A 13,446-nucleotide genomic window follows, 5' to 3' on the forward strand; every position below is an offset into this window, starting at 1 on the left:
GGAACTATTCCTTGTTTAAGTGACGCATCAAAAATGTGGCAAAGGACTTTACTTACATGGCTGGAGCAGTATTTTTGTCAATTCCAGCAGAGTATTTACTTTTCAGAAATTTAATAACTATTTCAATTTCTTGAACAGTGACTGTTTTTATCTTCATGTGTTCTACTGAACCAGGTACTCTAGCTTTCAAAAGATTGATGGCTTGCTTCATGGACCCTTGTAAACCTATTCTTTCTGTTACTGTTAAAAAATTGTTGTTGAATGTGTCTGCAACTGTTTTTGGATCACTAACAAGATTACCCTCACTTCTTATTTGGATATTTTCACTACAAACTGCATTTTTCCCCGTTTCCTTCTTTACAAATTTCCAGATAGTTTTTACTTTATTGCTCGAGTTGTCAATTTCTGCTTTCAAGCACATGTTCTTTGCTGCCTGAATGGTCTTATTCAGATTTTATAGTGTGTAATCCTACTGTTATCATTTGAACTCCTGGCTGCAGCATATAGTTCTCTCCTTGTTTTACAAGAGATTTTGATGCCTTTAGTTATCCAAGGCTTGTTTCCAGATTTGAACAGGTTTTCTCTCACTGATTTTTTAGGAAATACTTCTTCAAAAAGGCTTGTAACTTCATTGATAAATATATTAAATTTTGAATTAACATCAATATACAGGAGACCTGTCCACTAGCTGTAATTGCTGATTAAAGGTTTCAGTGGTGTGTCTGTTTACAATCCTAAATGTTTTCCAAATGAAATTATCTTTTATTTGTACATTCGTTTGGTTTGGAGTGAGGAATTACCCTTCATGATCAGAGAGACCATTTATAATATTTTTCATGGTTAAATTATTGCAAATATCCTTATCTACAAATACATTACCTATTAAAGTGCTAGAGCTGGCAGTTACTCTAGTTGGAGTGTCCACCACTGGTACTAAATTGTAACAGTACATTAAATGTTCAAATGTCTGTTTTGTTTCCATTTTCTGTTAAAAGGTCCACATTGAAGTCACCCATAACAATGATTGATTTAGTTTTCCTACATGGGTGGGACAGAAGTGATTCAGTTTGTCTTAGAAATTCATTTAGATTTCCAGCAGCTGCCCTGTAAACAGTCCCCTAGAACTTAGAACTACTTAAACCTAACTAACCTAAGGACATCACACACAACCATGCCTGAGGCAGGATTCAAACCTTTCCTTCTAGTGTATCTGTCCAACTGCAATCAGTTTAACCTCAAATGAAACTTTCCAGAAATATCATAATACTTAGTTAGAGATGGCTCATTGTGCTGCCCCTGTGGCACCACAATTCACATTTATTGTGAAGTGCTCATCCTGCTATCACATTGGCATTGGCTACCATTGTTTTAACCATTTCTTCTGAATGTTGTCTAAGTACTTCAGCTCTACTGGCTAGATCTCTTCGTCAGATGGCTGTTGCTCTAAGGGCTACTGTGTGTTGACTACTCCACATTGTGAGTTGTGATAGCAACTGGATGTGTAAGTATAAATCAGTGAGATGCTGATACCTATTTCATGATGCTGATGGGAGGGTGCGAATTTATTGTTTTTCAGGAAAACATCTCCTTGACACCTTTACTGCTGGATGGAGACAAGCTGGTGGTGGCTACATTATGCTCTGGGGAACTTTAAAGTGAACATCCATAGGCCCAGTGGAGCTCGTGCAAGGCAACATGATGACAAAGGAGTATTGTACACACCTTCCTGATGACCATGTTTCCAAACTGTAGTAGCATTTTTCTAAAAGATAATGCACCATGTCACAAGGCCAGGAGTGTGATAAAGTGGTTTGAGGAACATAGAGGCGATTTCCAACTGATGTGCTGGCCCCCCAAACTGCCAGATCTGAACCCGGTAAAACACATTTGGGATGTCACTGAATGTGCCATCAGACCTCCTTGGCCCCCTCCCTGGAATTTATGGGAATTAAGCAACATGTCAACATGTGTGTGTGTGTGTGTGTGTGTGTGTGTGTGTGTGTGTGTGTGTGTGTGTGTGTGTGAGGGGGGCAGACGTGGTGCCAACTCCCTCCAGCAATCTGCCAATGCCTAATTGTTTCCACACCATGATGCATTGCCACTGCCAAGGGTAGTCATACCAGGTATTAGGTAGGTGGTCATAATGCTCTGGCCGATCAGTGGTAAGTCTTCTTTCTACATTTTTAGCAAGCCATATACTGCAATGGTGCTGCTACATGTGGCTGCAGTTTCTTCACTATTTAATCTTGGAATGAGTTTTAGAGGGGTTAAATAGTTTCTCTCCTTAAGCAGTTTGTTGGATCCCATTTAATTTACTCTAGTCTGAATCGCTGAGTGGTTTGTATACTTCCTTCTTGCAATTTGTGGGCTGTACCAGCGAAATGTTGCCTTAGTCACATTGTAGGCTCAATACATTTTGGACTTCTCACAGCTTTTTCTTCTCATGGCTTTTTTCTGCCCTCAAATTCTCTCTCTTTGGTGACAAGTTTCCAGTGATCACATAGCATTTTCATGTGTACTTTTTATACTGCCTCTGCGGGTATGGTGGAGACATGGTCCACACAGCTAATGTTATCTACGACTAGTACTGACATGGAGTCTGAACGAGTTTGCTGTAACGTTCAAATTTGCTCCACCCACCCCAGAAGTACACAGTTCCTCATGAGGGTGGAACAACAAGGAGCTCTACAATCCTTCACTGTCTGGATGTTCTAGTGAGATGAAATAATGATAGCTAGTGGGACACAGTATGTATCAAAAACTTAAGCATGCCGATTTGTTGTTATATACACTCAGTTGTCATCACAGCTTTCAGTGTGAAGGAGTTTAAAGCACTCTAGTCCAGAGAGCAACAGCCACTTCTGATGAAGAGAGCTTGCAAGAAGAGCTTAAATACTCACAGACAACATCCAAAAAGAAATGGTTATAATAAACAACAAACATAGTACGCTTTCTTCATCTTTATCTACATAGATACTCCACAATCCATCTCACGGCACATGGCACCCCGTACCATACTAGCCATTGTCTTTCCAATTCTACTCGCAAACAGAATGAGGGAAAGATGACCATCTACGTGTCTCTGTATGAGCCCTAATTTCTCATACCTAATATTTGTGGTCCTCATGCGCAGTGTGTGTTTGAGGCAACAGAATCATCCTGTACTCAGCTTCAAATGCCAGTTTTCTATATTTTCTCAATAGTGTTCCTCGAAAGTAATGTTGCCTTCCCTCCAGGGACTCCCATCTGAATTCTTGAGACATCTCAGTAACACTTGTGCATTGTTCGAACCGACCAGTAACAAATCTCACAGCCTGCCTCTGAATTGTTACGATGTCTTCCTCTAACCTGACCTGGTATGGATCGGAAACACTTTAACAGTACTCAAGAATAGGTCGCACCAGCGTCCTAAAGGTGGTCTCTTTTACAGATAAACCACTCTTTCCTAGAACTCTCCCAATAAACTGAAGTTGACCATTAGCTTACCACAATCCTCACATGTTCTTTCCATTTCATGTTGCTTTGCAATGTTACACCCACACTTCCCTGGGACACTCCTGATGATACCCCCGTCTCTGACGAACTCTCACCGTGGACAACATACTGTTTTCTATAACTTACGAAATCTTCGAGCCACTCACATATCTGAACCTACTCCATATGCTCATACCTTCTTTAACAGCCTGCAATGGGGCACCACGTCAAACGCTTTCTGGAAATCTACAAATATGGAATCTGCCTGTTGCCTTCATCCATAGTTTACAGTATATCATGAGAAAAGGGCAAGCTGGCTTTCGTACAAGTGATGCTTTCTAAAACTATGCTGATTTGTGGACATAAGCTTCTTGGTCTCAAGAAAATTTATTATATTTGACCTGGGAGTATGCTCAAGGATTCTGCAGCAAACCGATGTTAGAGATATTGGTCTGTAATTTTGCAGGTTCGTTCTTTTGCCCTTGTTATACACAGGAGTCATCCACGCTCTTTTCGAGTCACTTGGGACTTCACGCTGGGCAAGAGATTTGCAAGAAATGCAAACTAAGTAAGGGGCCAACGCTGTAGAGTACACTTCGAAAACTCAAATTGGGATTCCATCCAGACCTGGTGACTTACTTGTTTTCAACTCCTTCAGTTGTTTCTCTATGCCACGGATGCTTATGATGCTTACTGCTATGTCGGCCATACTGGAGTCTGTTCGATGCCAATACAATAGCATGATGAGCAGGAGCTTCTCAGAATAATAGTAAACGACTGATAAGCAGGCAATGTGATGACAAAGACTTAGTCATAGGATGGCATGACATCGAGTGCGTGTTCTTTCTCTCTTCCAAGACCTCGACCTTATTAGCACCTGTGAAAGATGATGTGGAGCTCTTCTAGCCTGGAATCTACTGCATCCACTGGCAATGAGGAAAAGCATTTATTGGTGAGCCAGTATGCACAACTGAGGGGATGCCATGGAGTGTAAATGTCATTCAGAACTGTCACCCACTAAGACGGCCAGCATAAAGTACTAATAAAAACCGGTCATGCCAGGGAGTATGGAAAAAACAAAGGTACTAAGACAATCTTCTTTTTATGGGACTGTGTGTTTAAAGAAGTGATAGAAATCAAAAGCTGACTTTAGCAGAAGATGGTAAAAGAAGAATTTAAATTACACATTCACCTAAAAATTTTCAATTGTATAAGGGGCAGTGAAGGGTCTTTGTCTCTTCATGAATTCTGGTACACTATTAAGTTTGAAGCATGGCCCAAAGATTTACTGTTAAACTATAGGATTAAGAAAAAACTCACTCTTCCTTTGAAACAAACTATTCTTGGATGCATCTGGATGATCAACACTACAAGAAAGTATAAGCAGAATAAAGTATAGATATATAAGCAGAATAAAGTATAGATACAAAATCCCTCACAATATTCAAAAGAAATGCAGATAAATCTATGGTAAAGGTACTGGGCAATGGCGAATTTTTAAAAAAAGGAATCTGTCGGACATTAGAAAATGCACACAAACCTTTAAAGATCTAATTTCGCTAAAATTGTCCAAAAAGCTCAATATTTCACAAATATTTTCTTTTATGTATAACAAAACACGCAACATAGTAGTGCTTACAGCAAAATAAATAAATAATTCATTAACTGATAAAGTCACTTAACCAATATACAAAATATTGTTAACATTTTAAAACAGAAAATAAGTAACCCAAGGTGGAGCAACAATCATGTACAGGCTAAGTCAGCTGAGCTGTTCACCTTGTATTTCCTGAACCATTTATGACAGTTTAATTCTGTTTTCACGCAAATGAATTGTAAAACGGTCCTCGTGACTGAATGATATACAGTATCTTTTCATTTCTATATTAATTGCAGAGATATCGGACTCAGTTTTTTTCAAATGGAGCTATGGTAATTCTTGCTAGTATCGTTGTTTTAAGAGAAATGAATTCAGTGGCATTTCTCTCTTCAAAATCAAGTTCATAGTAGTGAACAAATTACAATATTCAGAATTTAAGGTTTTTCCATTTTGAACATTAAATTGATAGCTGCCTTAAGTTAATGTTGCTGTATGGAACTGTCACATCAGGCTGGTGGGTCACTCCAGCTTGACATAGCTGAGGAAGGAAGGAAGGAAGGAAGATCAGTGTTTAATGTCCCGTCGACATTGAGGAAATTGGAGGTATTGCGCAATTAAGAGAGTCTACTTAAAAAAGTGGAATAATGGAGAAAATTTTGATTTAAAACCGACACTCATCACATTTGGTGGCCACAGTGGGCTAGTGGGTAGAGCACTAGACTCCAGCCCAGGGTGTCCCAGGTTCAATTTCAGACAGAGGCGAGGATTTTTCTTCATTCCAGTCCCTCCAGGATGACACCAGGTCCACTCAGCCTCCTGTCAAATAAATGCCGGTACCTTTCTTCCCCAGCGTTAAAAGGCAGCTGGGATGTCAGCCTCGGATGTCAGCCTCGGACATCCCCCCCCCCCCCCCCCCCTCTATGCCTCCTAGTGCCACATCATGAAACTAGTGTTGTGGCAAAGAAAGGTTGAATTTTACCTACAGCCAGGCTGATTGCCCTGTGCCACAGACTTCACTTAATCTTACTAACCACATTAGTCTATATTCAGTTGGACAGACATCAGCTGGAAGGCCAATGACATTGCATCAAAGGATGCAAAGTATGAATCACCTAGTAATTATACTATGAGTTCTGCTCTTCCTTCTGCTGGAATCTTGAAAGAGAAGCGTATGTAAAAAAGTCGAATGAAATTTGTAAAACAGGGAATTTAGGTAAAACATTGTTAAATACTAACTTCAGATCATGAGTTTCATTTCCAGATACACTCACTGCAAAATTACATCAGCAATAGCAACACTAATGAAACTACAGATTTAAGAGATTCCTTTGATATCATCTATATCATCTCACATGCTGCAATGTAATCCTCTTGGGTACTCTTAACTTGTGCATAGACTTCACCTTTGAGAAAAAACTTCAAGTGGCAAACATGCAGGTCAACTAATAATGCCTTCATGTACTATCCAGTCACCAGGAAAAAACTGGGCCACATGTAAATAGTGAGCTGAGCACCCTTTGTGGTCCATTTACATCCATGTATTTTGAGTGGTACTTCCTCAAGGAGAGTCGATACTACTTTGGTAAGAAATTGTGCATACCATTTATTTGTTATAATTTCTTCAATGAACTGAAGCCCAATCACACAATCTGTAACAACACCCCCACCAATCATTCCCATTCCACTGTCTCTGATGTTCAACCTGTCTCAACCAGTACAGATTCTCAGCAGCCCAATATTACATATTTCTTACAGTCATCTGCCATGATTTGTAAAGGTAGCTTCACTGGTAAAGAGAATTCTTTGAAAATATAACATATCATCCTGATGTTGCATCAGAACAAAGTGAGAGAAATCCATGTGTCCTCTGCAGTCCTGTTGATTGATCTGCTGGTGAAGTGACACAATATACACTCCTGGAAATTGAAATAAGAACACCGTGAATTCATTGTCCCAGGAAGGGGAAACTTTATTGACACATTCCTGGGGTCAGATACATCACATGATCACACTGACAGAACCACAGGCACATAGACACAGGCAACAGAGCATGCACAATGTCGGCACTAGTACAGTGTATATCCACCTTTCGCAGCAATGCAGGCTGCTATTCTTCCATGGAGACGATCGTAGAGATGCTGGATGTAGTCCTGTGGAACGGCTTGCCATGCCATTTCCACCTGGCGCCTCAGTTGGACCAGCGTTCGTGCTGGACGTGCAGACCGCGTGAGACGACGCTTCATCCAGTCCCAAACATGCTCAATGGGGGACAGATCCGGAGATCTTGCTGGCCAGGGTAGTTGACTTACACCTTCTAGAGCACGTTGGGTGGCACGGGATACATGCGGACGTGCATTGTCCTGTCGGAACAGCAAGTTCCCTTGCCGGTCTAGGAATGGTAGAACGATGGGTTTGATGATGGTTTGGATGTACCGTGCACTATTCAGTGTTCCCTCGACGATCACCAGTGGTGTACGGCCAGTGTAGGAGATCGCTCCCCACACCATGATGCCGGGTGTTGGCCCTGTGTGCCTCGGTCGTATGCAGTCCTGATTGTGGCACTCACCTGCACGGCGCCAAACATGCATACGACCATCATTGGCACCAAGGCAGAAGCGACTCTCATCGCTGAAGACGACACGTCTCCATTCGTCCCTCCATTCACGCCTGTCGCGACACCACTGGAGGCGGGCTGCACGATGTTGGGGCATGAGCGGAAGACGGCCTAACGGTGTGCGGGACCGTAGCCCAGCTTCATGGAGACTGTTGCGAATGGTCCTCGCCGATACCCCAGGAGCAACAGTGTCCCTAATTTGCTGGGAAGTGGCGGTGCGGTCCTCTACGGCACTACGTAGGATCCTACGGTCTTGGCGTGCATCCGTGCGTCGCTGCGGTCCGGTCCCAGGTCGACGGGCACGTGCACCTTCCGCCGACCACTGGCGACAACATCGATGTACTGTGGAGACCTCACGCCCCACGTGTTGAGCAATTCGGCGGTACGTCCACCCGGCCTCCCGCATGCCCACTATACGCCCTCGCTCAAAGTCCGTCAACTGCACATACGGTTCACGTCCACGCTGTCGCGGCATGCTACCAGTGTTAAAGACTGCGATGGAGCTTCGTATGCCACGGCAAACTGGCTGACACTGACGGCGGCGGTGCACAAATGCTGCGCAGCTAGCGCCATTCGACGGCCAACACCGCGGTTCCTGGTGTGTCCGCTGTGCCGTGCGTGTGATCATTGCTTGTACAGCCCTCTCGCAGTGTCCGGAGCAAGTATGGTGGGTCTAACACACCGGTGTCAATGCGTTCTTTTTTCCATTTCCAGGAGTGTAGATGGAAGCTGTCTGTGTGCAAAATGCGAACAATGCTGGGCTGACATACCTAAGGCACTCACAGTGTCTCTGGAGCTAACGTGTTGACTATAAGAAACAGCAGCAAGATCATCTATTCCATTCACTCTGCCCATTGCAGGCTTATTCCTTAACCTCTGCAAAATATTCCACTTCTCTGCCAATAATGATTGTTTGCACATCGTTGAATTGTCCTTTTTGTTGGACACCGTATGCCAGGATATCTTTACGCATGCATCTATCTTTGTGTTCCTTCTGTATTTTTCAAAACAAGTAGCATACCTAGTTTCTCATAGTTTGTGAAAAATACTTTTTTTTAAGCTACCCACCACTCAACACACATTAACCACAGTGACTGACTGAAAGCTATATTTCCTTTGTGCATCTTTTATTCTGTTAGTGTAGTGGTGCAACACTGTTTCTACCTTATCTGATGTGTCATTTTCTTATCTTGGTATGAAATAAACTTCTGCATAAGACAGCAATTGGATCCATCTTTGAAACAGATAAATCCTACATTCTAAATTTTGTAATAACTGCAAAACTAGTAATTGGATCTTTAAGAGAAAAACATCGATGAAATTGTCTCTTTTAAAACTATAATACTAGCAGCACAAATTACTATAGTTTAATTTGAAACACAAAGATAATTATGATAGCTATGTAATAAATACAGCTATGGAAAGAGGTTATACAGTGTTTACTGAGGACATTCTCGCAATTAATCTGGATGAAAATAGGATTACAATGTATAAAACGTTTCCAGAAATGTTTGAAGTGAACAGCTTAGCTGAATCACCTTGAATTATTCAAGAAAATAAGTTAATTTTAGTAAGTGATTACTTTTTTATTGCAACATGTAACAAGAAATCAGTTCGAAGATAGCTGTAGTTCCTGTCAAAGACTTAGCAGATTTCACAATGCTGTTGTTAGTTACAACAAAGTATAAAGTCATGATAAAGTATAACAAAAAGTAAAATAGTAAAAAAAATATTAGCCTAAGGTAAAATGTGAGGGCACTGTAGTCAAACACACAGAATAGAAGTTACCTTAACGGACAAGTAAATAAGAGAGAGAGTCAAAAAAATGGCTCAAGTATCTAAAATAATACAACCTTGTACATTTCCTTTCAGAAATAGTATAAAGATAGGATTTACTTAAATGTTACGACTTAAGCCATCTACAGTGGCAAGGGTGTTGTATTTATCAACCTAGCATGCAGACAACATACCTAAAAAGTGTAAATTGCCACCCTTATTTAATGCTGATCAAAACAGAAACCAAGACGAAATTCTTTCACTATTGGCAGAATATATACTAGATCCTGATCTATTTACTTATTGCATTGCAAAAACCTGTCCTCGTGTGTGCCTAAAGCAAGTCGTACAATGCATTTATAACAATGAAATTTTGTTACATAATTTTTAATGGTATATATAAAGCATCATTAATTAGAAAACAATAAGAGGTAAATAAATACTGAAACAAAAAACAAAAATGGATGTATCAAGTTGCTTCTATTGTGGATTTCTCTTGCTGCCCTTCGGTTTGTGTCTACCTCAGTAACTCAAGTGTTTTTTTTTCCTTCTTCTGCACTGAGTGAAAAAATAGCCTACACTTACTGCCACCAATGAATTTCAGCAAATATTATCCATGTATACACTATATACATGGATAATATTTGTAGCTCTCCAGCTCGCTTATGGCTATGATTATTATTTTACTTAATTGCCTAATTACTGAGCAATTTTGAAATGCATTGAATCATCACAATTCTTTCTTTTATCCCTCTCCAAAACTAATAGAGTAACAAAAACAAGCATACACACCTGCCTCCCCCCCCTCCACACACACACACACACACACACACACACACACACACACACACACACACACACACGGCAGGACTGTCAGATGCGATGATGAGGACTGTGTAGGAGAGTAGAAGAGACCGGTTGGTCGATTTCGGGGAGGGGATCAAACAGCGAGGTCATCGGTCCCATTTTTTCCTTTTCCTACATAGCCCTGGCCAATGGTCATGAGTCAAAATGCTACACTTCAATGCAGCTTCACAGAATGTGCCACGAATTCTCCCCTCCCCCCCTCCCAAAAAAATAAATAAATAAGTACAATGCTTTCTGAACAAGAGCACATGAGAGCACCTCTTTTCATACCTCAACTTCCTTGGCCTCAATCTCCTTTAGCCTCAGCCCCACACTCTTCTCCATCTCAGATGAAATCCAATGCCCCCCCCCCCCCCCAAGCACTATACTCTAATCAAATCCACTTATTTGTGAATCTTCACACACACTGTTTGCTCCACACTCTCCCTCTCCTCTGTTCAACCATTCTCCACACACCCTCCTTTTTCCACCTCAGCCTCACCACCTACTTCATGGAATGTAGCTTCCCTACCTATTTGAATTACACATTCATATCTTTGCCTCCTCTTGCTTCTCCCTTCCACAGCAATCACTTTCCCTTCCCTTCTTACACTCTACACCGGACACTTCACATCAACCTAGTCAGGCTGCAGAGACAGGATAAAGTAAGTCTGCGTAAATTTGTAATATTTCCTTATTAACTAAACATCCCTCTTCCCCCATACCCATTTATTCCACTTTCCTCTTATTCCACTTCTCATTTCTCTTCTGCTCAGTCCATCTGCTCAGTCTGTCCTACCATCTCTGGACTGAAGCCATCTACGAAGTTTGACCTTCTACTTTCCTTGACATCCAGCACATCATCTGTATCTGCTCTCATTCTCACAACAGGTGGATCCTGTCCAAATTGGGGCCTGAGGGACCTGCACCTCCTTCCCAAACTTGTCTCTCTTTCCTCTATGAGGAAGGAAGCAATATTTCCAAAAAGCTAGGAATATATTTTTCATTGTTAAATATGTTTCAGCAGAACTGGAATTTTGCCTCCAGAAGAAAAGTACTGGGCAGACATTATATCTCCTTGTGATTTTAAATTTTCTCAAATGAATTCTGCTTTGATACAGTTATATACTGTACTGTTATACATAACATAATTGATAGAATATACACTTTAACAGTTCAAGCATTTCACTTCAACTGCAACTCTGAAGGGAAAAGTAAAACCATCTGCTATAGCTACCCTAACATTAGTGCAAGCCCACAGCATCATGGTGGGTCTTGTGTAGAATTTTTAGGGAAAAGGGAGAGGTCCATTCCAAGTTGAAGCTTTGAGTCAGTCAATGAGATATGCTTGGATGATTCATATCAAAAAGCACTGCTCATAAAAGTCACATTTCCAGGTTTGAGTCTTCATCTGGCATATAGTTCCAGCTTATGTTCATACATAGGCTGTTATTTGATTTCTTGGTAACTTGATCTGAATTTTTAATGATTTCTTTGTGTTAACAAATATTACATTACAAATCTGAGATTTTTCTTAATTTTTTAAAAAGTTTTGTTTTTCATTTTTACCAATTGAATCTGTAAAAATAAGTCTGACAGGAATAGTAATCACAGAACATGATGTTATATTACTCTTACCTGTATATCCTGGATATGATGGAAACTGTGAGGGAGCTCCAAACTACAAAAGAAAAAAATAAGTTTGGTTAAGAAATACAAATTGGTAACACATATTTTAATTTCTGTAACTTACATTTAATGCCAGTTGGATAAAACAAGTTTCAAGCTTAGTCATACAAATAAAGAGTGGAACTGGAAATGTTTTACATGCCATTTTTTCAAAAAATTGTTTTCAGTGCTATTGTGTTCTTCAATTGTTACATGCCCCTTCAGTTGTTCCAAGTGTTAATCATGGACGAAATATAGGTGCATATTCTTTGTGCCTAGCAGTGCAACAACAAACATGGATTGTCAAGAAATACGAGTAATGTTCTTTCATCAACAGACAGAAATGACAAATCTACCCAGCATGTTCAAAGAAACAAAATGAGACATCAGTGACTAGTGCAGTAAAATCTGGAGCAGGAACTAAACATGTAGTACATACTCACTTTCGGACAAAAATAACACTGGAAAATGACTACCACTTGTATAACAGGCTGCAATGATGTAGCAAAAATGGAGCACAGATTTGCACAATAACTCCACATAATTTTCTAGAAATGGATAAACCTAAAATACAGTAGTTGCTCCAGTGCCTCATATGCACAATGTAATTTATAGTTCACGTGTGAACAAAGAACTATGGTAAACAAACATTAAAATAAAGAAACTGTGTTCAGAGTACACTAAGTGTTATGTATAGTATATAAGTAAGCTGCACTACAACCTACATATGAAACATGGAATGCACTTTAACTATGAAGGGTAAAGGTTCATGTACCATCATGTCAATGGAATAATTAAAGAAAGCTTTTCAGGAATAAAACTGTCTATTAGCTTCATGTACATCCCACTGGCAACAGTATGGGAAGTAAAATGAACAAAAAAGACGAAAGAAAATGCAGCACTACTGGTGATCCAAATTTAAACTAAAATATGACACCCCACTACCTAATCATGGATAAAACTGATCTAAAAGTTTATCACAATAATGTACAGTCCCCACATAATAATACTGACAAAATTAATCTATTATTAACAGGTGAATTATAGGATATCTCAATATTCCGCATTTATGAGCACTGGCTTAACCTTGAATTAACTCAACACACAAAAATAAACAAATTCATAGTGTGTTCCTACTATTGCAGAAATAAAAGTAAGCAAGGTGGGGTAGCAGTTTGCATAAGGGAAAGTGTGGAGTGTAACTACCTTACCTGACTTAATTGGAAAAAATTTTGAAATGGACTACCAAATCACAGCCACAAAAAGTTTGGTTACTGCTACAAATTACCAATCACAATACGGAAATTTTGAACTTTTCTTAAATATGAGAGCTGTCTGAAAAGTTCTCAGCCTTGTGCAGTGATCACAGCACTATTTGTACGAGTCTCCCCTGCCCCCTTACGTTGGTACGTGTGTCAGCAGCTGCCACATAATATTGCAAATCATTCCAGGCGGCAGTTGATTGTAG

The 13,446-nt window shown here is 40.2% G+C and overlaps 1 protein-coding gene across 4 annotated transcripts in view; it reads right to left on the minus strand.

Moving 5' to 3' along the window:
- LOC126469935 (uncharacterized) overlaps window positions 1-13,446 on the minus strand; it is a 126,358-nt gene that overhangs the window by 29,346 nt on the left and 83,566 nt on the right. For all 4 annotated transcript variants that reach the window (XR_007586096.1, XM_050097335.1, XM_050097334.1 and 1 more), the window contains exon 8: window positions 11,949-11,991. Coding sequence is in view for 3 of the 4 variants with exons in the window: in XM_050097335.1 (XP_049953292.1) it covers window positions 11,949-11,991 (43 nt within the window). In the remaining variant the exon portion in view is untranslated. The remainder of the gene's footprint in view (window positions 1-11,948; window positions 11,992-13,446) is intronic.

Source organism: Schistocerca serialis, chromosome 3 (assembly GCF_023864345.2).
Source record: "Schistocerca serialis cubense isolate TAMUIC-IGC-003099 chromosome 3, iqSchSeri2.2, whole genome shotgun sequence".
Lineage (NCBI taxonomy): Eukaryota > Metazoa > Arthropoda > Insecta > Orthoptera > Acrididae > Schistocerca > Schistocerca serialis.